The sequence below is a fragment of the Callithrix jacchus genome, chromosome 15 (assembly GCF_049354715.1).
Source record: "Callithrix jacchus isolate 240 chromosome 15, calJac240_pri, whole genome shotgun sequence".
NCBI classification, from domain to species: domain Eukaryota; kingdom Metazoa; phylum Chordata; class Mammalia; order Primates; family Cebidae; genus Callithrix; species Callithrix jacchus.
In genome coordinates, this window is record NC_133516.1 from 25,458,393 (window position 1) to 25,482,275 (window position 23,883).

General features: G+C 47.4%; 1 protein-coding gene and 1 pseudogene across 2 annotated transcripts; both read right to left on the bottom strand.

Moving 5' to 3' along the window:
• Positions 1 to 225: 225 nt before the first annotated feature.
• NRROS (negative regulator of reactive oxygen species) lies at positions 226 to 23,132 on the bottom strand. The gene is made up of 3 exons (XM_002758245.6): positions 23,032 to 23,132; positions 5,701 to 5,821; positions 226 to 2,455 (listed from the first exon to the last, which is right to left on the bottom strand). Exons 2-3 carry the CDS (start codon positions 5,806 to 5,808, stop codon positions 485 to 487), a joined length of 2,079 nt encoding a protein of 692 aa, XP_002758291.1. The 5' UTR covers positions 5,809 to 5,821; positions 23,032 to 23,132; the 3' UTR covers positions 226 to 484.
• Positions 19,398 to 23,020, bottom strand: LOC144579624 (uncharacterized; annotated as a pseudogene). Its single transcript, XR_013527762.1, has 2 exons — positions 22,449 to 23,020; positions 19,398 to 22,254 (listed from the first exon to the last, which is right to left on the bottom strand). The product of XR_013527762.1 is annotated as an uncharacterized LOC144579624 (transcript).
• Positions 23,133 to 23,883: the final 751 nt, after the last annotated feature.

Consider the following 23,883-nt stretch of genomic DNA (forward strand, 5'->3'; position numbering starts at 1 on the left):
ACGTGATCTTATGTCACACCCTCCAGTTGTGCTTTGAAATTCTTTGTTGCTATTTTTGTGCTATGAAATTCTTGTCCTTAGTGAATCCCCAGGGCACGGCCTCTCACCATTTCTAGCATTGAATTGCTACTCTTTCAGCTCCATGGATGTCACCAAGGGAAAGACGCTAAAAAATAATCCAAGGGAAACCACTAAAGAACATCTAAAAAAGAAACACAAACTGTATTTAACTTAAAAAATATTAATGAGACACGTTGTCTTTTATTTCTATAAAATGTCACTTAATAAATATTTTACCAAGATAATGAGGATGAATTATAAGGATGGAAAAAGAATTTGGGGGAGAAGAAGGAATGGAAACATTTTAAATTTTAATTGAAACTTCAATTCATCAGACTTGGCCTCTCCATCACATCTTGAAAGCTAGCAGAGAAAATGTCCTCCTACATGCAGACCAAATTTCCAGACTTGGCACACAGCTGGGTCAGTATACAGAGGACCAGTGGCAGCGGCTCTTGATTACCTGAAGCAGAGGCTTCTTAAAAGTGAGGACGAAGATGGTGCAAGCCACCAGCAGGGTGAGGCAGCTGGGGAGGATGAGCACGAGGTAGAGCAGGCCCAGGTCTAGCCGCTGCCACTTACAGTCCCAAGGCACGCCTCCTGACAACTCCGTCACATGGATGATCTTGGAGGAGAGGTTGCAAGTGACCATGGCCCAGTCGGCCACGGTCTGCCTATGCTGCAGGGCTCCCCAGCCGTCCACCCCACAGCAGTCATACGGATTCTGACTGAGGTAGATGGTCCGCAGACCTCTCAAGAGCAGCTCAGATACAGCCTTCTGGGGAAGGGCTGTGAGCGAGTTTCTACGGAGATCCAGGGTCTGCAGGGCCAGGCTGCCCTGAAACCTTGGGAAGGTGGTCAAGCAATTTCCTGACAGATCTAACTCTCTCAGATTCCCAAACCCAGAGAAGTCCAGCTTCATAAAGCTGGAGTGGAGGCCCATGTTCCTGAGAGACAGGATCTGTAACATGGGGGCCACATCCTGGAGTGGGGCAAGGCTCCCATTCAGAACCCCCCAATTGCTTGAGAGGTCTAAGTAGGTGAGGGAGGTCCCTTGGAATGGGCCATCTGGCAATGCCCTCAGCCCACAGCCCTCCAGAGAGAGGCTCCTTAAAGATGCCATATTCCTGAAATCCACACAGCTGGGGGATCCCACCTGGTCCGAGGCAGCTAGCGGGAGACAAAGTGAGATCTGATTGTGGCTCATGTCAAGTGTAGTGATGTTCCTGGCATTGGCGAAGAGGCCAGGAGGGACGCCCAGGAGCTGGTTGGAGCTCAGGTTGAACAAGCGCAGGCTTCCCAGGCAGCTGGCAAGCCCTGGAGCCAGGTGCAGCTCCGAAAGCTGGTTGTGGCTCAGGTCCAGCTCGGTGAGCCCCCCCAGGGGCTCGTTCTCCCGAATGTGAAGCGTCATCAGGCAATTCTGATTGAGGTTCAGGTGGGAGAGGGAAGGCATTTTTTTCAGGAAGCCATCTGGCAGGTACTGGAACTGGTTCTGGCTCATGTCCAGGAAGCGGAGATCTGAGAGGTCGCTGGAGGAAAATTCCTCCCAGAGGTTGACGGTGGTGATGTTGGTCACATTGCCGTCCACGAGGAGGAACTGGGCCACCATCTCCCTTGGTGACGAGGTGTTGTACAGGTCCCGGTAGAAGCCCATGTTGTTGTCGTGCAGCAGGAGGGTATGCAACTTGCTGGACTGGGGCAGGAGAGGGAAAAACAGCAGCTGATTGTGAGACAGGTCCAGCATCTCCAACTCAAAGGCATCCTCACCCCCGCTCGCAAGGAACCACTCCAGGGCATTGTAGCTGACATTGAGGAACCGCAACTGCATGAGCCGGAAGTCCACGATACAGGGGAGGTTGTTGTAGGCCAGGTTGAGGTGCCTCAGCTCCGTCAGGCTGTCAAAAGCACCTCCCTCAATCTCAAAGATGTAGTTCCTCTGCAAATCCAGCTCCTGGAGATGTTCTAGGCCCTCAAAGACGGAGTCATCCAGCCGCATGATGGTGTTCCTTGCAAGGGACACAGACTGCAGCGAGGAGAGGTTCTGGAGCATGAGGGCCGCCATGTCCTCTGTCAGGGAGTTTCCTGACAAGTCCAGCCTCCACAGACTCCGCAGGGAGTGGAGTGCAGCTGCCGTCTCCTTGTAGTTCTCTGAGAGGCAGTTGTCCCCCAGGACTAGGCTGCGCAGGTGGCCTTGCTTCTGGAAGGCGCCGCTGTCCATGCGTTCCAGGTGGCAGCTGTGCAGGCTGAGGCTCTCCAGAAGAGGGTAAGTCTGAAGGGAGTGGTTCCACAGAGTCTTGAGAGGGTTGGCATCCAGGATGAGCGTCTGGGCGTGGGGTGGGAGGCTGCTGGGCACCGAAGCCAGGCTCTGCCCTCGGCAGTCAGCGGTTCCACCTACCTGCGGCCAAAACCACACTGGTCAGCAGGAAGGAGGCCCAGAGGCAGGCATTTATGCATAGAAACTTAGTTCATTTATCAGACTGTCCCTGCGACTGCTAGGGATGGCTCTAGGAATTCTCATTTTAAAAATAGGCTAGAAAAGGCTGGACGCAGTGGCTCACGCCTGTAATCCTAGCACTTTGGAAGGCTGAGGTGGGCAGATCACTTGAGGTCAGGAGTTTAAAACTAGCATGGCCAACATGGTGAAACCTCATCTCTACTAAAAATACAAAACATTAGCCAGGTGTGGTGGTGGACATCTGTAATCTCAGATACTTGGGAGGCTGAGAGGAGAATCGCTTGAACCCCAGAGGTGGAGGTTGCAGTGAGTCAAGATCGTGCCATTGCACTCCAGCCTGAGCAACAGAGCGAGACTTCGTCTCAAAAAAGAACAGGATGTTCTTTACATTGTCCTATTTCACACTTAAATGGTTAGCTAGGAGCCAAATTCCAAGCCTCACTTAAAGCACAGAATGTTAGAGAAGTCAGGCACAGTGGCTCACACTGGAATCCCAGCACACCGGGAAGCAGAGTTGGGCAGATCACTTGAGGCCAGGGGTTCAAAACCAGCCTGGTCAACATGGTGAAACCCTGTCTCTACTAAAAATATAAAAATTAGCCCATAATCCCAGCTACTTGAGAGGCTGAGACATGAGAATTGCCTGAATCCAGGAGGCAGAGGTTGCAGTGAGCTAGGACGGCGCCACTGCACTCCAGCCTATGTGACAGAGCGAGACTGCCTCAAAAAATAAAAAAAGAAGATCCAAACCCCTATTCAGCAGGTGCTGAGAGGTCACAACTCTAATTGCAGACTGGTTTTAACTGTGGGGATTGAAGACAGGGTTTCTACCTGGAGTTGAATCCCACCTGTGTCATTTATTTCTGTGTGTCCTTGGGCAAATCATTTAGTCTAAGTCTGTTAATTCCTCTGAAAAATGGAGAAACAAATAGTATCTGCTTCAGAGCATTGCTGTGAGATCAAACCAGTGGCTGCTCCTGAAGTGTTTAACATGGCGCCTGGGACACAGCTGGCACTTCTGTGACAGGTCTCCACCGACCGTTACGACTATTGCATAATCCCAGAGCCAGTGAGGCACAACCTGTGGTATGGCAACATCTTCATTTCCCCCAAAGTTGCTTTGCCTGGGAGGCTTCCCTACATTCTGGATTGATAAATATCACAGTTTAAAAGGACCTGAGAGCTTGTCACCATCCTGAATTGTACAGGGAAGTAAAGTGGGTCTAGAGGGGAGAAGAGAAGAGCCAGTGGCAGTGTTGGGACTGGAGCCCAGGGCTCTGCCCAATTCAGTGCTTTTGCTGAGCAGGGTTCTACTCTGATTGTGCAGAATAAGGAGGCAGGAGGGACGAGGCCACCCAGGTCATACTGCAGAAAGCACACACGCCAGGATACTTTAATTCAGCCCCATGATTTGCAAAATTGGCAGAGACAACAATCAGCCATAGGATGTCATTTAGGTGTCTAGGAAAAAAAGTGTTTTTGTTTTTGAGATGAAGTCTTGCTTTGTCACCCAGGCTGGAGTGCAGCAGCATGATATCAGCTCATTGCAACCTCCATCTCCTGGGTTCAAGTGAGTCTTTTGCCTCAGCCTCCCGAGTAGCTACAATTACAGGCCCGCCACCATGCCCAGCTAATTTTTGTATATTTAGTAGAGACGGGGTCTCACCATGTTGGCCAGGCTAGTCTCAAACTAGACCTCGTGATCCTCCCACCTTGGCCTCCCAAAGTGTTGGGATTACAGGCGTGAGCCACTGCGCCCAGCCTAAATATGTTTCTTGAGCAGACTTTTTGATGTCATTTTTATAGGTGAAGGAGATAATTCCTGGAAATGTCTCAATTTTGACCCAAGTGTATTTCCACATATAGGCTGAAAGCCCTGGAGAAGGTGCCTGTAAAGGCTTGGGTATCCAGTGTCTGGGTCTTCTTGGTGTGAGCATGGTCCAGGCTGTTGCTCTGCAGTGCAGCCTGGAAGCAAGCCCTCCCTACAGCTATATAAGCCTTAGCTGTCAACTTGTCCACAAACTCCGAGGTGGGCTTCTCCAACATTAATGCACCTCACCCAGAGATTCTCATATCATTGATGCAGCTCAATCATCCAGGGTTTTTTATTGTTGTTTTCATTTTTTGTGTGTGTGACAGAGTCTCACTCTGTGGCTCAGGCTGGAGTGCAGTGTTGTGATCTTGGCTCCCTGCAACCTCTGCCTCCTGGATTCAAGTGATTCTCCTGCCGCAGCCTTCCCAGTAGCTGGGATTACAGGCACGTGCCACCATGCCCAGCTAATTTTCGTAATTTTTTGTTTGTGTTTTGAGATGAAGTCTCTCTCTGTCGCCAGGCCAGAGTGCAGTGGTGTGATCTTGGCTCACTGCAACCTCCGCCTCCCAGGTTCAAGCAATTCTCCTGCCTCAGCCTTGCAAGTAGCTGGGATTACAGGCATGCGCCAACCCACTTGGCTAATTTTTGTATTTTTAGTAGAGACAGGGTCTCACCATGTTGGCCAGGATTGTCTCGAACTCTTGACCTCAGGTGACCTGCCCACTTTGCCCTCCCAAAGTGCTGGGATTACAGGTGTGAGCCACCATGTCTGGCATTTTTTTTTTAAGACAAAGTCTGGCTCCATCACCTAGGCTGGAGGGCAGCGGCATGCTCTCAGTTCATTGCAACCTCCACTTCCCCGGCTCAAGCCATCCTCCCACCACAGCCTCCAGAGTAGCTGGAACTATAGGTGTGTGCCACCACATCTGACTGATTCTTGTATTTTGTAGAGATGTGGTTTTGCCATGTTACCAAGGCTGGTCTCGAACTCCTGGGCTCAAGTGATCTGCCTGCCTCAGCCTCCCAAAGTGCTGGGATTACAGGCATGAGCCACTGCACGCATCCTGAACCATCCGGATTTTTAACAAGTTGTTCTTTTTCCAGGAGGCTGCCTAGGCTGGTTTCAGATGCCTCCTGTCCTCAGCAGATATGAGAAGGGTGGGGCAGGGACTGCCTGGCTTTTCTCAGGCAGCATCTTAAAATCCTGTGGTTAAAGAGCAGCTGCACATGGCACTGTGCTAGGCAGGCACAGAGTGATTCAGCCTTCTTCATTCTCTGCCCTTCCTGATGGACAATCTGTCAGCTTTCCAAATGGACCAAACCTTGTCAGGAAAGGAGCAACTGACAAATCAGGGTTCAAGGGAAAACTCACCAACTTGCAGCCCCCTTGGGAAGCTGCTGTGGCTGTTCCACTTCTGTTCCTCCAGTCCACTGTCAAGAAGTGAAAACCCAGGCAGAGCCAAAAGGGCAACAACTCCATCTCAAGGGCAGCCCTGTGGACAGAGAGCAAGGAAGAAGCAAGTAAGAGAAGGACATCCCAGAGGGCTGCTTTGTATTCTTGGGAGAAGGAGTCAGTTCCAATTCTATGTGGTCTTGGAGCTCTGTGGAGCTCACAGCTCCATAGAGATGCAACCCACAGGTTACTCAAATACTTCCATTTAGCCAAATCTTCCAGCCTTTCACTGAAACTGTTGACAAGAACTCAATTTCATTTTGCCGCTACCATTTGATGGACGTGTGGCTGAACACTAAACTTCAGTGAGTCCAGCACAGAGGGAGAAGCAAAAGTTTGAGTAACCAGGTCTCCAGTCACCTGGAGTTTCCCATATTTTGTAATTCTGCTGAAGTTTCCCTGCCTCCAGCTCCAATCGGCCTGAAGCATCCCATGAGCTCAGGAAGTATTTCCTGAGCGAATGAATGAATAGTTGAAGACTGAACTGAGACTGAAATATGAATCGTAGCCTCTGTCCCACAGAGTTACTAATCATCTTGCTGACAGGCAGCTTTTACAAAAGCATTGATATCTTTGGTTAACTCATTTGACTGTGGACCTTTGAAAAAAGAGGTTTAGCTGGGCGTGGTGGCTCAAACCTGTAATCTCAGCACTTTGGGAGGTTGAGGCGGGCAGATCATGAGGTGAGGAGTTCGAGACCAGCCACACCAATATGGCGAAACCCCGTCTCTACTAAAAATACAAAAATTAGCTGGGCATGGTGGCATGTGCCTGTAATCCCAGCTACTCAGGAGTCTGAGGCAGGAGACTCGCTTGAACCTGGGAGGTGGAGGTTGTGGTGAGCTGAGATGGTGCCATTGCACTCCAGCCTGGGTGATAGATTGCATTTCCCTATGGCTCCATCTCAAAAGAAAAGAAGAGGTTTGATATTTTGCCTGGATGGGGGGAAAATGGAGGGGAAAATGAAGAAGGAATCTTCAGATAGAATAAAGATAATTAATGAAATGTGGTTGCCAGCCCTCTTGCCTGGCCAGTGCACACAGAACAGCAGTCATGAGAAGGCTTGAAATTATCTATGTACCAGGAGAGATTCAGAAATAAAAGGAGCCATAAGGGAAATGCAATATATCTCCCACCATCACATTTGTCACGTGAACAAAGGCCCAGAGATACTACCTGCTTACTCTACCTTAGTGGTAGAGCTGAGAGCAGCCCCACCTCGCTCCCTGAGCTCCTGATGAGTGCGTGGAGCAGTTTCTCCCAACAGTGAGGCTGCATTCACTGCTGTTCTGCTGGGACACCCAGTGCATGCCCCCAGCTCTGCATTCTGCAGACCCAGAAGCAAGAGCATTCCATTCTGCCCCCTTCCTTGACATCCACCCGAGGCCCCGTGTCCGCCCTCCCATTTTCTCCTGGGCCAGCGGCACCAGCTCACCCCACCTGTTCACTCCAACTACTTTCTGCTGGGCGCATGTAAGCCCTTTTCCACCCCTCCTCTTTCCTTTTTTCAAATGCATTTAGGTATCCTGAAGGCTCATTTTACCTTCTTGTTGAGATCTGAATGCTCACCAGGGAAAACAGACTAGCTGAAGAGCTGAGTGAAACTGGGTAAGTCAGCTTTTACTTCAGGCCAGGCCAACTCCCCTTACTACAGAGAGAACCTCCAATGCAGAATTCACCAGAACTTGCCAGACATTGGGAATCCCCTTCCAGACCCACCCTGGGATCACCATCACTGCCCACTATAAAATAAGGTTACATAGTTTCAGATTTAGCAAATTACAAGGCACCATTTCAATGCTAGGTGCATCCGTATACCTGTTTATCTGACATTCAAACTTCACGGGGCATCATGAATTTTATTGAGGGGAGATGGGGAGATAAGAACCCTTCTTTCCTCCCTGCCTGCCTCTGTCAGGCATGGGGTGGTACTCACTTCTGTGACTCTGATCTTTCTTTCTTTTTTTTTGAGACAAAGTCTTACTCTGTCACCTAGGCTGGAGAGCAGTGGCACGGTCTTGGCTCACTGCAACCTCCGCCTCCCGGGTTCAAGTGATTCTCCTGCCTCAACCTCCCAAGTAGCTGGGATTACAGGCAACTGACACCACACCCAGCTAATTTTTGTATTTTTAGTAGATTCGGGGTTTCACCATGTTGGCCTGGCTGGTCTCGAACTCCTGACCTCATGATCTGCCTGCCTCAGCCTCTCAAAGTGCTGGAATTACAGGCGTGAGCCACTGTATCTGGCCGACTTCGATCCTTCTAGAACAGCAAGCCCTGTATATTGAAGCACTGAATCTAGATATGTAAGGGGAAAGAGTGCAGGTCCTTCAGAGAGAAGGTAACCTTCAGATTGGAAGGCAAGATAGGCCACGTGTCACATCCAGGAGGGGCATTTTAATTTATGGGTCATCAAGAATTTTGCAAGTTTAAAACACATCCTCTTCTTCCTCCTAAATTCAGCGTACTAGCCCAGAAAAACTCTTGCTGTGGCCCTGGGCAGCTCCTTCTGGCAGGAAGCAGCAGGCTATCATGGGAAGATTATGGAGTCTGGAACCAAACAGAACAGAGTTTGAATTCTGCCGCTGTTATTCATTGTTTGTCCTTTAGGAATTCAAACAAAGTATCCAAGACTCAGAGAATCTGTCTACAAAGTGGGAGTAATAATAACTATTCCAGAGTTGCATGAGAATAAACCAGTCTCACGTATGTGAAAGTGCTTCCTTGGCTGTGAAGGTAGTGAGTGACACAATTACTACTTACGAGTTCCAAACACCAGTGAGCTGATTGAGTGCTGGTTATTCCTGTGTAATCTCCAAGGTAATTCAACAGATACACAGAGTCTAAAATAAAGGCATGAGTAATGTGACTGGAAGGATGGATTATACCAGCTAGATGTGTAAAAGGTAGGCAGGAGGGTTAGATTAAAAAGTGCACGTCGTAAACTGCAGAGCAAGGCTAACCTTGGGCACAGATGACTCTGCTGGCTGAGAGCAGTTTGTCCCCAGAGCCATGCCTTCCCCTTCCCTGCTCTGCTGGGTGTGGCAGGGCTCTGACTGCTGAAGGCTCTGAATCCCAGACTCTGCTGTCACCTGACCTCCAGCTGGTTTAGTCAATGGAAGATACTACTGGGAGGTCAGACAGCAGAGGGTAGAAAGAATCCAGGGTATATCTCTCCCTTCCTCTCTGCCTTGGACAGACATCCTAGAGTGACACCACCTCCTCCTCTTTGTATTTTTGCTTTGTTTTATTCTGTTTTTTTGAAATGGAGTTTTCCTCTTGTTGCCGAGGCTGTAGTACAATGTTGCAATCTTGGCTCACTGTAACCTCTGCCTCCTGGGTTCAAGAGATTCTCCTGCCTCCACCTCCTGAGTAGCTAGGATTATAGGCGTGTGCCACCAGGCCTGGCTAATTTTTGCATTTTTAGTAGAGATGGGATTTCACCATGTTGGCCAGCCTGGTCTCGAACTCATGACTTCAGGTGATCTACCCACTTCGGCCTCCCAAAGTACTAGTATTACAGGCATGAGCCACCACACCTGGCCCACCTCCTCCTCTTATCCTCACCCCACCTAGGTGAGATAAGAGGCTTCCTGAAGTTGATCATCACTGTGTTGACTGTGTATTGGCTGCTTGGCTTCTCAGCCTCTTCCATCATGCATTGCCACTTTCTTGCATTAAATATCCTCTGTTTTAGATAATCTGGGCAGTTTCTGTTTCCTGATTGGACCCTGACTGATACAATCATGTAAGTGAGAATGGCCATGACCCAGTGCTAACTTAAAGGGTATGTAATGACTGTAAAGAAATAAAAGGCTGTCAAAACAGAGACCACTGAGGTGGAGAAACACTCCTCCTAGAGTGTGTAGGTGCAGAGAGCTTCCTCAGAGCCACGGCATTGCCAGGAGTCCAAGGTAAACAATCTTCTTGCCATATCTCACTGCAAAATCCCATGACTCATTCCCTGCCTGCACAGGACTGCTTCCTCTCCTCCCACACAACCTCGTGCCACAGTGCCTGCAGCTGTAAGAGGGCATCTAAACCAGCATGTGCCCAACATGCAGGAACAGGTGGAAAGCCCAACAGCTTCCCACCTGGTGAGTGTTCCTGGGACCCTGAGTTGCCTATTGCTCTGTCTTGATAAGGTTTGGCCCATTTGGAAAACTGATGGATTCTTCTTATTTTATTTTATTATTATTTTTTGAGATGGAGTCTGGCTCTTTTGCTCTGTCCCTCTGTCCTAGGCTGGAGTGCAGTAACGCAATCTTGGTATACTGCAACCTCTGCCTCCCACATTCAAGCCATTCTGGCTCAGCCTCCTAAGTAGCTGGGACTACAGGCATGCACCAGTATGCCAGACTAATTTTCATATTTTTAGTAGAGATGGAATTTCACCATATTGGCCAAGCTGGTCTCAAACTCCTGACCTCATAATCTGCCTGCCTTGGCCTCCCAAAGTGCTAGGATTACAGGCGTGAGCCACCGCGTAAGGCTGAAAACTGATGCGTTCTAACCGGTTATGATGGAACGCTGTGAGGCCACTGCATAGCCATCCCTTCTCTGTGAAGATGTGCTGTTGCTTTTTAGGCAGGTAAGACCACATGGTTTTCTGCCTCAGACCTGGTCATAGGAAGACAGTGGTAAAAATCGATTCGTTCATAAAAACAACATGAATGGAGATTGTATTTTGTAACAAGAGAACACTGACAGTGAGGAAGTAGAACGTACAGCAGCTGCAAAGAGTCTCCTTTGCTTTGGAAATTATGTTTGTTTGTGATCAGGTGCGCTGGCTCACGCCTGTAATCCCAACACTTTAGGAGGCTAAGGAGGGTGGATCGCTTGATCTCAGGAGTTCAAGACCAGCCTGGCCAACATGGTGAAACCCCATCTCTACTAAAAATACAAAAATTCACTGGGCATGGTGGTGCACATCTGTAATCCCAGCTGCTCAGGAGGTTGAGGCAGGAAAATCACTTGCCCGGGAGGCCGAGGTTGCAGTGAGCCAAGATCATGTCATTGCACCCCAGCCTGGGCGACAGAGCAAGACTCCGTCTCAAACAAAACAAAACAAAACCACAATAACAAAAAATTAGCTGGCCCTAGTGGTACGAACCTGTAGTCCCAGCTACTTGGGAGGCTGAGGCAGGAGAAAAACTTGAACCTGGGAGGCAGAGGTTGCAGTGAGCAGAGATTGCACCACTGCACTCCAGCCTGGCAACAGAGCGAGATTCCATATAAAACAACATCAACAACAACTATAACAAAAACTGAGTTGCTCAGGGGATCCAACCTCCTAGGTGTCTCAAAGTGCTAAGATTATAGACGTGAGCCACCACACTTGGCCCTCAATGTTAACTTCCCAGGTTTTTTATCTTAGAAAATACACACTGAAACAAAATTAAATGTGTGTGTATATATATGTGTGTCTGTCTATCTATCTATCTATCTATCTATCTATCTATCTATCTATCTATATCTATCATCTATCAATTATCTATTTATCTATCCATTGAGAAAGAGAGAAAGAGAAAGCAAATGTTAACAATTGGGGAAGAGTTATGGGAATCTTTGTAGTATCCTTGCAGCTTTTCTGTAAGTTTAAAATTTCATGTAAAATAAGAGTTACAAAAAATTAACAGGTACAAGTTGTTTGTAAAAAGTGCATTGTAATACTGATTAGATTTATGTAACCTAGGACAAATGACTTCTTTTGAGTACTGACAAATTATCATAGTTTAAAAAATCTGTATATAAACTAATTTTATTTGCAGTTTTGCCTGGAGAAATCATTCTTACACCAAGCAAATAGTTTTGTGAAATCTATTTATTGCTTAAAACATAACCTAGTAAAGGGGCCGGGTGCGGTGTCTCACGCTTGTAATCCCAGAACTTTGGGAGGCCAAGGCGGGTGGATCATGAGGTCAGAAGTTTGAAACCAGCCTACCCAACACAGTGAAACCCTGTCTGTACTGAAAATACAAAAAACTAGCTGGGTGCGGTAGCAGGCTCCTGTAATCCCATCTACTCAGGAGACTGAGGCAGGAGAATCACTTGAACCTCGGAGGCAGAGGTTGCAAGTGAGCTGAGATCACACCACTGCACTCCAGCCTGGGTGACAGAGTGAGACTCTATCTCAAAAAAAAGAAAAAATCATAACCTGGTAAAGGTAATAAGAGAAGGAGGGAGGGAGGGGAAAGGCAGAGTAACACTTGGCCCAGACTTTAAATTCAATCTGAAAACTATTCAACCTTTGATAATTGAGGTTTGGATTATTTTCATAACTAGCTATCAATTTTTTTAAACTAGGTACCAAATTTAAGGGAGTTCCTTAAAACTTTTCGAAAGATACCACGTAGTCCGGTCCCTTTCTCTAAATATAGCCCATAAAATATATATTTTTAAAACTGAGATATAATTAACATACCATCAAATTTACCCTTTAACTTGTACACTTCCGTGGTTTGTAGAATGTTCACAAAGTTGAAGCCACCATCGCCAGTATCTAATTCCATGAGATTTGCATTGCCCCCAAAAGAACCCTCAGATTATTAGCAGTTGCTGCCACTTTGACATTCTCCTGGCCCCTGGAAACTATTAGTCTAATTTCTGTCCTATGGATTCACCTATTCTAGACATTTCATAAAAACAGAATCATACAATATGTGGCTTCTTGTGTCTGGCTTCTTTCACCTAACGTAATGTATTCAAAGTTCATCCTTGTAGAATACATCAGTACTTCATTCTTTGTTATGGCTAATTTATATTCCATTTTATAAATATTTCAGATTTAGTTTATCCATTCATTCATCAGTTGGTGGACATTTGGGTTGTTTCTACTCTTTGGCTGTTATTTATAATGCTGCTATGAACATTTAATCCAGGATACCATATGGCTTTTTGTTTTTTTGAGACAGCATTTCACTCTTGTTGCCCAGGCTGGAGGGCAGTGGCACAATCTCAGCTCACTGCAATCTCTGCCTTCCAGTTTCAAGTGATTCTCCTGCCTCAGCCTCCTGAGTAGCTGGGATTACAGGTGCCCACCACCATGCCCGGCTAATTTTTGTATTTTTAGTAGAGATGGGGTTTCACCATGTTGGCCAGGCTGGTCTTGAACTCCTGACCTCATGATCTGCCTGCCTTGGCCTCCCAGAGTGCTGGGATTACAGGCAGGAGAATCACTTAAACCCAGGAGGTAGAGGTTGCAGTGAGGAGATCCTGCCACTGCACTCCAGCCTGGGAAACAGAGCAAGACTCCGTCTGGAAAAAAAAAAGACAATTTCAAAAAGAATGTTCAAAAAGTAGTCTTTACTACTCTTACTGCCTATAATCACCCAGCTGTACCACTGGGACCCTTCACGTCGGTCGTTAGGACTTGGATCTCCCTCTGAGCCTAGATAAATCAGTGAGGAGTTGTATCACTTGAATTTGTTGGAGCGCTCCTTGAATGTGTGGTCCTGAGGATTTGCGTGAGAAAGATCAGTTTCGTTGCACGTGGCCCTTCTAGCAAATGCACATTCATTGAAGTTTAGTAACTGACCATCCTTCAGAGAAGAACTGCAGTGTTTCTGAAGGGACTACTCACCACCATATGGAGATGCGAGCACTCAGGCCAGAGAGATGAAATGGGAGGCGCATGGTGGCTCGGGGAAGGCAGTGCATTGGTTCCCAGCAAGGGTTAAATGCAGATCTCTGGTTCCCACTGAGCCTTGCACTCCTGGTCAGCCAGGGCTATATGGGGCTTGTGACAAGAGACTCTCTTTAGGAATGGATGAGGCTTTGCCTCCACCTGGAGGGGGATTTAGGAGCCACAGCAACCCTTCTTCCCTTGGGCCCTTCCCACAGTGACTCCAGATAGCCAGTGTAAGAAGCCCGCTTTGAGCACCTCCCTGCTCAGCCCTCATTTCCTCAGGGCTGCAAATAAGCCAGCTGGCTTCCCATGTGGTCAGTATCAGCCTGGCAGAACCAGCAGAGGTCAGTTCATCTTGTCCTGTTCCATGGACACAGGCTGCATCTGGCCACAGGTCCTAATAAATGCGAATCTGCTCCCACTGAGAGTTAACACCTTGCTCTTGCATGTTGGTGGTGGCTGGTGGTGGGTCCTCGCTGTCAGCTTTCAATAGGAGAGACCCAAGACATCTCTGCTGATAGGCACTCAACTACATAACACGTTAGCATCTAATTCCCTTCAGTATCACAAGGTTGTTCCCTCTGGTCACTTCTGAGAGAGTGACTACATGCCACTGCCTTTCTCCATAAGAAGCAGCAGGTGGGATCTGTGTAGAGAAGGGACCCTGGGCTAGGGAAAGAGACCTGGGCCCAAGGCTGGCTCCTTCACTCTGGTGGTGGCCATGGAGGACAACACTTGTGTCTTGCTGACCTCACAGGGTTGTGTCAAGACTGAATGAGAGTGTGTGTGTGAAAAGGCTTTGTTAGGGTCAAGCGAGGTGGCTCAGCCCTGTGATCCCAGCACTTGGGAGGCTGAGGTGGGCAGATCATCTGAGGTCGGGAGTTCAAGACTAGCCCGACCAACATGAAGAAACCCCATCTCTACTAAAAATACAAAATTAGCCAAGTGTGGTAATGCATGCCTTTAATCCCAGCTCCTTGGGAGGCTGAGGCAGGAGAATCACTTGAACCTGGGTGGTGGAGGTTACGGTGAGCCGAGATTGCGCCATTGCACTCCAGCCTGGGCAACAAGAGTGAAAAACTCTGTCTCAAAAAAAAGAAAAAAAAGAAGGAAAGAAAGAAAACAAAAGCCTTTGTCAATATAAGGGAGTGTTTTGGACTTGAAGTTCAGTGAGCAGGGGACCCCCACCAAGTCCTCCAAGGCCTGCAGGAGGACACTCACCCACTGGAGGTGGGGGTGATGTTTCCTATAGTGAGACAAAGTGTGTGTTAATTAAAGGGAAAGCAGAGCTTTCGCCCCTTCTCCTGCCCCTGGGAGCTGCAGTATGTGGACTCTGGGATGTCTGGGGGGGAAGAGCACCCAGAGTCCATGGTAGGCTGTGGGCAGGAATGACGGATGTTGGCCGAAGCTTAGTGGCCACAGTGGAAAAACAATGAAAATATATCCCCCCACCCTGACTACTTGGTTTCCTTGAGAAAGTGTACCACCGAGGAATGAGATGATATGGATTCCTGAGAGTAGACCAATTCAAAGGTCAATTCAGTGATATTCAAGGTCTACATAATTGCGCCCAGATTCTGTCCACAGCTCATGCTTACTGAGTGCTCACCTTGGAATGTATACTATACCAGGTGCTTTACATATAATTTCCACAAAAATCCCAGCAGGTAAATGTTATCCATCCCATTTCACACTTGGTCAATGGAGGCTCACATAGGTTTAGGCCATATAGTTAGAGAATGTTAGAGCTGCAATTCAAACCCAGGTCTGTGACTTCTGCATCGACTCAACCTCAATACCACAAGCCCCAGCCATCCTGGAATGCCTGCAGTCCTTGACTGAATCACGCATGCTCACACACTGTTTCCTCTGTGGGAAAGGCTCTTATGCTGCTCTTCTTCACCTGCTGAACTCTTATTCATCCTGCCAGGCTCAGTGCTTGTATCACCTCCTCATCACAAACTAATAGTTCAGTGGAGCAATAATCCAATAATTCATATGACAGTATATTATAGGTAGTTATAGTTCCCATGGCAGTTTTCTAATTTCTTATTATTTGATTTTTATGATTATGACAAGGAATGTGAACAGTTACCAGGTACTGTTAGTCATTTAACTTTTCCCTAACAGCATATAACTATCCATCTATCTATGCTTCTGTCCATCTTTCTTTTTCCTTTTTTTTTAGAGGTCTCACTATGTTGCCCATGCTGGAGTGCAGTAGTTATTCACAGATGGGATTGTAGCACACTATAGTCTCAAGCTCCTGGCCTCAAGTAATCCTCCCGCCTAAGGCTACTGATTAGCTAGGACTACAGGCACACAGCACCACTCCCAGTGCATTTCTTTTCTTTTCTTCTTTTTTTTTATTTTGAGATGGAGTCTTACTTTGTCACCCAGGCTGGGTGCAGTGGCACAATCTCGGCTCACTGCAACCTCTCTGCCTCCCATGTTCAAGCGATTCTCCTGCCTCAGCCTCCCAAGTAGCTGGGATCACAGGTGCCCACCACCAGGCCTGGCTAATTTTTGTATTTTTAGTAGAGACAGGGTTTCACCATGTTGGACAGACTGGTCTCGAACTCCTGACCTCAGGTGATCCACCCTCCTCGGCCTCCCAAATTGCTGGGATTATAGGCGTGAGCCACTGTGCCTGGCCTCATGGTGCATTTCAAAGTACATTGCAGTCATTGATATACTTTCCCCTAAATATTTCAGAACGCATATCAAGTGATTTAACTTTTTTTTTTTTTGAGACAGAGTCTCACTCTGTGACCCAGGCTGGGGTGCAGTGGCACTCCAATCTCCACCTCTGGGGTTGAAGCGATTCTCCTTTCTCAGCCTCCCAAGTGGCTGAGATTCTCCTGCCTCAGCTTCCCAAGTAGCTGAGATTACACCACCACGCCCAGCTGATTTTTGTATTTTTAGTAGAGTCAGGGCTTTACCATGTTGGCCAGACTGGTCTTGAACTCTTGACCTCAAGTGATCCACCCGCCTTGGCCTCCCAAAGTGCTATGATTACAGGCATGAGCCACTTCGCCCGGCTTGTGATTTAACTTTTTTAAAAAGTTTCTACTTTGTCAATATTCTGGGTCAATTTAATTGAAGAGCATCCTGAGATTACAAAGTTTGACATTTTATTTGGGGAAATAATGTTTATATGTTGTTAAAGAAATTCTGTCTTCAATAGCAGCAAAGAAAAAAAAGATGGGATAGACTCTGCCTTAGTGTGCTCAGCCGACGTCAGAAGGGAAGCAGCTCACGGTGAAGAGTGAATGACTTCTATCAGCCTTAATGCACTGCTCTTCAATAGGTGTTTATATGTGTGTGATGAAAAATCATACCGTTTTCATGGTGTCATTTCGAGATTGTAAAGGAGATTATTTTGTCCTTTCCATATTCCCTCAAATAATACTGGCAAGCTGTTCTTAGCTGATTTTTCTTTCTCTAGAACTTACTTGAATTCACAAAAGAATAGGAGTAGTGTGAGTTTTATAAATTCCCTTCCTAAAATACAAAAGTAATTTTTAGGAAATTCTTGGATAAAGCCAAGATAATTGAATTATAACTTAATGCTATTGGCCAGTAACAATAATAGCACTTGAGGTAGCAAAGGCTTCTTATAGACATGATCTCCTGTAATATTTGCAATAATTCCGTGTAGGAGGCATTAATATTTTCTCTTTTTTTTGGAGACAGAGTCTCACTCTGTTGCCCAGGCTGGAGTGCAGTGGCTCGAACTCGGCTCACTGCAAACTCTGCCTCCTGGGTTCAAGCGATTCTCCTGCCTCAGCCTCCCAAGTAGCTGGGATTACAGGAATGCACCACCATACCTGGCTAATTTTTGTATTTTTAGTAGAGACGGGGTTTCACTATGTTGGCCAGGCTGGTCTTAAACTCCTGACCTCAGGTGATCCACCTGCCTCAGCCTCCCAAAGTGCTGGGATTACTGGTGTGAGCCACTGCACCCTGCGTTCATTTTTTATTGCGATAAAATATACATAATGTTTGCCATCTTAACCTATTTTGAATGTGCAATTCAACGACATCAAGTTGAGTCACATTGTTGTGCAAACAACTTTTCCATAAACCCAAACTAAAACTCTGTATCTATCAAACAGTAACTCCCCACATCCCGCCTCTGGTAACGACTATTCTCTCTTCCTCTATGAATTTGCCTATTCTAAGTACTCATATAAGTAGAATCATGCAGTATTTGTCCTTTTAGCTTGTATTACATAACTAATGTTTTCAAGGCTTATCCATATCGTAGCATGTATCAGAATTCCATTCTTTGTAAAGTGGAATAACATTCCATTGTATATATTTATGTGTGTGTATATATATATACATATGCTATATTCATCTCTTGATAGACATTTAGATAGATATTTTGGCTAATGTGAATAAAGCCAGCGTATACACATCTGTTTGATTCCCTGCTTACTATTTCCATTTTACAGATAAGAAACCCAAGACTCAAAAAAGTCAAAGTGGGCCGGGCACAGTGGCTCATGCCTGTAATCCCAGCGCTTTGGGAGGCCAAGGTGGGCAGATCATGACGAGGTCAGGAGTACAAGACCAGCCTAACCAGCACAGTGAAACCCTGTCTCTACTAAAAAAAAAAAAAATACAAAAGATTAGCCAGGCATGGTGGTGCGCACCAGTAATCCCGGTTTCTTGGGAGGCTGAGGCAGGAGAATTGCTTGAACCTGAGAGGCAGAGGTTGCAGTGAGCCAAGATTGCACCACTGCACTCCAGCCTAGGAGACAGAGCAAGACCCCATCTCAAAACAAAACAAAAAACAAAACAAAATGGAGCCAGAGAGCCTAGAAGAAAACTGGGTATGTGGAAAAAGATGAGAAGCCAAATGGAAGCATCAGGAGCTGAGGAAGGGTCCAATATCCTAGAACAAGAGAAAGGCCATTGAGGGAGGCTCACAAGGAGGTCTCAGGGTGCCAGGCTGCATGGTGACAGGGAGACCACTAACTTGCTGAAGCTGAAGGAGGTGGTCCAGGGCCAGGCAGGGACCCTGGACTGCAGGGTCCCCACTGACCTTGCAGGCCAAGGGAAAGGGCTCAGCTTTGGTGCCTGGTGGGACCACAGAGGGGAGACACTGGAAGGGCAGAAGAGACCTCATGAGATCAAGACTGGACCAGGAGAGGAGTGAATGACAGTAGGGAGGATCAGCAGTAGTCCGTGTCCAGTTGACATTGAAATGGAGTGACATGAGCTTAGGAGAACACGATGTGTACCCCAGGGTGAGCCCTTGCCAGGCACTGTGGGTGTAGGACTACCTCAGACACTAAGGTCCTGCTTGAGAATAGACAGGTGAAAAGATGGAGCCTTCGGTGCTATCTCCTGGAAGAAATCCCCTGCTGATCCTTCTCTTTCTTAGAGGTGGCAGCAGAAAGTTTCGTGGTACACATGGCACAGCACCTGACTTAGGCAACCTTTAGGGTTGGGGCTGGAAGAGGAGAGTCCCTGTGACCTCACCAGGCTTTGTGGCCACATTGAACCCATCCACTACTAGCCTGCTCCTCACGCCCACCTCATGGGTGAGGACCATGACAGGGTTCCACTTCCTCCTTTCTTCACTGTGTTAAGTCTGAAATCCCTCTGCATTAAAGCGAGAGAAGACACATCTGTTTGGTCTCAGCACCTGACTCTATTCGTCCTGGAGATCGGTTGGTTTCACCTACTCACATTCATTTCTCCTTCTGGTAACAACTCTTCAATTCCCCTTTGAGGAAACCACAGCTTTCTTTATTTTTCTTTAGAAAATGTTCAGTTGTAGTAAAATACATAAAACATGAAAGCGATCATCCTTTTTTTTTTTTTTTTTTTGAGATGGAGTCTTGCTCTGTTGCTCAGGAGTACAATGCTGCAATCTTGGCTCACCGCAGCCTCAGCCTCCAGGGTTCAAGCGATTCTCCTGCCTCAGCCTCCTGAGTTGCTGGGATTACAGGTGCCCACCACCATGCCCAGCTAATTTTTGTATTTTTAGTAGAGATAGGGTTTCACCATGTTGGCCAGGCTGGTCTCGAACTCCCGGCCTCAGGTGATCTGCCCGCCTCAGCATCCCAAAGTGCTGGGATTATAGGCGTGAGTTACTGTGCCTGGCTGAAAGTCATCATCTTAACTGCTTTTAAGAGTACAATTCAATAGTAGTAAATATACTTACGCTGTTGTGCAACCAACCCCTTTCCTTTATTAAAAAGTCTGAGTTTGTTTGGGTCTGATCTCAACTCCTGGTTTTAGGGTGGGGCCTATGAATAAGGCTGATCCTATGAGAGCACTCCATTTTCCTAACACAGGCTCATCATAAAAGCCAAGCCCATGAGAATCAATCCAAGGGCAGTTGCTAGAACTCATGAAAAGGAGTCTTGCTCTTTCTGTTTCAGATGCCAAGCCAGTGGGAATATAGTTGGTGCTGCAGGCAGCCATCTTTGCCACCAGTTCCAGGACTTGCCTGGTAATGAGACCCACAGAAAGGAAGGCAAAGCTGAGAAATGAAGGTAGATGGATTCCTGGCAAAGTTGTTTGAACATTTGGACTCCGCCATGCCTGAAACTATTGCCCATAGACATTTCAGTTATTTGAAACAATAAATCCTCTTTTTTTGCTGAAGCCAATTTGAGGTTTCTTGTTTTTTGTTTTCTTGTCATTTGCAACCAAACCAATCTATCTAAGAATCTGAATATCTAAGAATTGGGTTTATTGTTGCATGTGAGGCTTATAAGATCCAAGCATCAATGTCCTTTTTCCTTCACCTCACCTCTCTGAGCTTTCAGAAATTGTCACCTAACCTAGCCCAGAGCCCCATCACAGACTGAGCACGTGACATTTGTTTCATGATGAAGTCGAGAAAAATGGTTTGGGAGGAAAGTGAATGGCAAAAAAAAAAAAAAAAAAAGATAAATGCTTGTCGCTGATGTGCAATGACACATTAACAAGCATCAGTAAACACAGACATCTGTAAGTATGTAACAGACAGCATGTCCTAAGAAAGGTAGTGTTTTTCAGTCATGGTTGTAAGTCCACCCTCTCCTAACTTATGAGACTATACAATGGATCTATGCATGATGTGATGCACAGTCATTGCCCATAGGAGCATCTGGTTTGTGCTTTGCAATGTGGATACATAGAGAATGCAGGTAGTGATCAGTACTAGCATCTCTCTTCCAAAAGAGTCAAGACCAGAGACAGACAAGTCAATGTATTCTTTTTTTTTTTTTGAGATGGAGTTTCACTCTTGTTGCCTAGGCTGGAGTGCAATGGCACGATCTCAGCTCACTGCAACCTCTGCCTCCAGGGTTCAGGCAATTCTCCTGCTTCAGCCTCCTGAGTAGCTGGGATTACAGGCATGTGCCACCATGCCCAACTAATTTTGTATTTTTAGTAGAGTTCAGTGTTTCTCCATGTTGGTCAGGCTGGTCTCAAACTGCCAACCTCAGGTGATCTGCTCGCCTCGGCCTCCCAAAGTGCTGGGATTACAGGTGTGAGCCACCATGCCCGGCTGGTCAGTGTATTCTCAGTGCAGATCCCAGAACAGAGATATTGGGAGTCCGTGTCTCTTTTGGAGTTTACCGTGCATGTGTCATCACCAAAGAGCAGGAACTCTTGGATGATGGATTTAAAAACTATGAGAGATTATATTTATATGGGTTTTCATGAAGTTCCCATGAGGGTATCCATTAGATGAATGCGGGGTGTGGTGGCTCATGTCCATACTCCCGGCACTTTGGGAGGCTGAGGCAGGAGGATTGCTTGAGCCCAGGAGTTTGAGATCAGCTTGGGTAACACAGCAAAACCCTGTCTCTACAAAAAAAAAAAATTTTAATTAGCCGGCATGGTGGTATGCCCCTGTGGTCCTAGCTGCTCAGATGGCTGAAGCAGGAGGATCATTTGAGCCCAAGGGTTTGAGGATGCAGTGATCTGTGATCATGCCACCATACTTCAGTCTGGGCAACAGAGCAAGAGCGTGTTGCTAAAAATAAATAAATAAATAAATAAAATTTTAAAAAAGTAGTGCCTTCTTTGTGAAGCTGAGTTTTGGGGTTTTTTTTTTTTTTTTTTTTTAACTTAAAGGCATGAGTGAAGGTTTTTTTTTTTTTTCCCCTGGGCCCATGATTTTACAATCTGCTTTAGGAACTCTCAGGCATACACATAGAAACCTAAGGGGTGTGTGAGGAGAATAAATATGACTCAGGGACGTAAAGCCCAGCAAAGCCCCAGCACTCACAGGAACAGTCTGTGTGTCACAGCCAGCGAGTAAAAGGCACACAGGAAAGCATGGAGAGCCAGCTCTGTAGACTCTGAATGTTTCTAGTATCCAGACTCCTAACAGGCTGTATCCATCATGAGGAAGCCTCCAGTGGGGTTCCCTCAGCCCCTCCGGAAGCACACCAGCCCCAACCAGCCGGGTCTAGAGGCTCCATCCTTAGGACCCTGACCCAGTCTCCTCCAGTCCCAGCCACCAACTGGCACAGTTTACCTTCTCAGAGGCAGCACAAAGCCACATTAGTGGCTTCTTCTTTCCATCTAGCTCCTGGGTACATAGAGATGTACACTGACCCCTTCAGAAGCTGGCCCACATGGAGAGGCCACAAGGGCTACAGAAGGGCATCCGAGTCTTAGTCTCCCTCTGATAAACCACGGATCTAAGACTAGGCTAGCTGGCTGGGCTGCTGGGATTACATCTGTAATCCCAGCACTTTGAGAGGCTGAGGTGGGTGGATGACCTAAGGTCAGGAGTTCAAGACCAGCCTGGACAACATGGCGAAATCCTGTCTTTACTAAAAATACATAAATTAGGCAGGTGTGGTGGCACACACCTGTAATTCCAGCTATTCAGGAGGGTAAGGCAACAGAATTGCTCCAACCCAGGAGGAGGCAGAAGTTGCAGTGACCCAAGATCGTGCCACTACGCTACAGCCTGGGAGACAGACTGAGATGTGTCTCAAAAACAAAACAAAACAAAAAAAACCTAGGCTAGCCGTGGATACAAGTCACAGAGCCACAGCGAATCTCCAAGCTTTGCACGTAGTGTCCCCAAGGCCTTGTACAGGCCTGGCACATGGAAGACATCTGTGAACATGTGTTGCTGTTCACCAGTCTTAGTGTCTTCATCTATGAAATAGTGGTTCTCAACCCACGTTGAGAAAGGAGGAAAGGAGATCCCAGCGCTCAGCATGCTGAGTGTGCACAGAGTGGTGTCATCATATCCAGTCGCCCAGCCCAGGAAGGGAGCATGACTGTTCCCATTTTGCAGATGAGAAAACTGAGGCTAGGAAACCTTAACGGCCTGCTCTTATGCTCCCTGCTGAGCCAGGAGTCAAATCCAGGTCTGAGTCTGAAGCCCTCGTGGTTTCTACTACACCGCACCACCTTTTTCACCGTAAGTGCTCCTGGAGGGAGCTATTTCCACCTCCATCCAGAGCTGCAGCCCCCACACCCAGCACAGAATCCCCGTGCTTGGATGCAGCAAGCCACAGCTTCCTGGGCAGCCCTCAGCCTCGGGCCACGGACGCTGACTTCCTACCACCCATCCTCGCCCGAGCTCGCCCACCTGGAGAAGGGCCCTGGCTGTCCCCAGGGGACACCCCCACGCAGGAAATACTCACGGCTCCCGCAGGCCCAGGCGGCTCCGCGGGGCGCATCCTCTCTAGGGGCTCCAGCCTCCTCGAAAGCAGTCGAACGCCAGGCTGGGCTGCCTCCTTTCTCTGGGGCATCAGATTATTTTAGCATTAGCGGAAGGAACAGACGGAAACTGAAGTCACATGGAGAGCGGGCTGCTCAGCGACTCAGCACTCAGCCTCACTTAGATCGCGCTTCTTAGAGGGAACTGCAGCGCGGGGCGCGGGGGATGGGGCGGGCTGAGGGAAAGCGAGCACCTAATACCCTCCGGGCTTAGTCGCCAAGCATCGGGGATATTTTAATGATTTTCCAGCAATGTGAACTAGGCTCCCCTGCTTTCTTGCCTTAGAGCCTTTACAGGGCTGGGGGTGGCCAGCTACGGATCCTTGTCTGTGAGGTCTGCTGACCCAGAAACTTTTCTACAAGGTTCCAGCCAAGGACCAAGCTGAGGCTGACTTTGGGAATGGCAGCACATGGTTTCCACTTGTCAAGAGGGACAACCTGCCGTCTGGAAGAGTCAGCCACTCAGCTAGTCTGTCTTTTTATCCACTCAGCTAGTCCTTATGGATAATCTCCTTTCATGGACCCACACTGTGTTAAAAAGCAGTGGAACTGCTTTGTCGTGAATTGTCAGGGAGTGCCATGAGCTTCTGGATCACAGACTGCATGGATGAGGTTTTTTGTACCTGATGTGTACAAAGTTCCCTGCCAGCTCTTGCCAAGGATTCAAAGGAATAAGAAGCATTGATAATATCGCCATCATCGAAGGAGTGCCAGGCGCTGTGCATTCTCCCAGATCTCCTGTTCTTGAGGAACTACTGTTGTCCAGAGAAGGTGAA

Coding starts and splice junctions, on each gene's coding strand:
- NRROS (XM_002758245.6), bottom strand. CDS start 5,808: ATGGAGTTGTTGCCCTTTTGGCTCTGCCTGGGTTTTCACTTCTTGACA. Junction 2,456..5,700: donor CCCAAGGGGGCTGCAAGTTG/GTGAGTTTTCCC, acceptor TTTTGGCCGCAG/GTAGGTGGAACCGCTGACTG.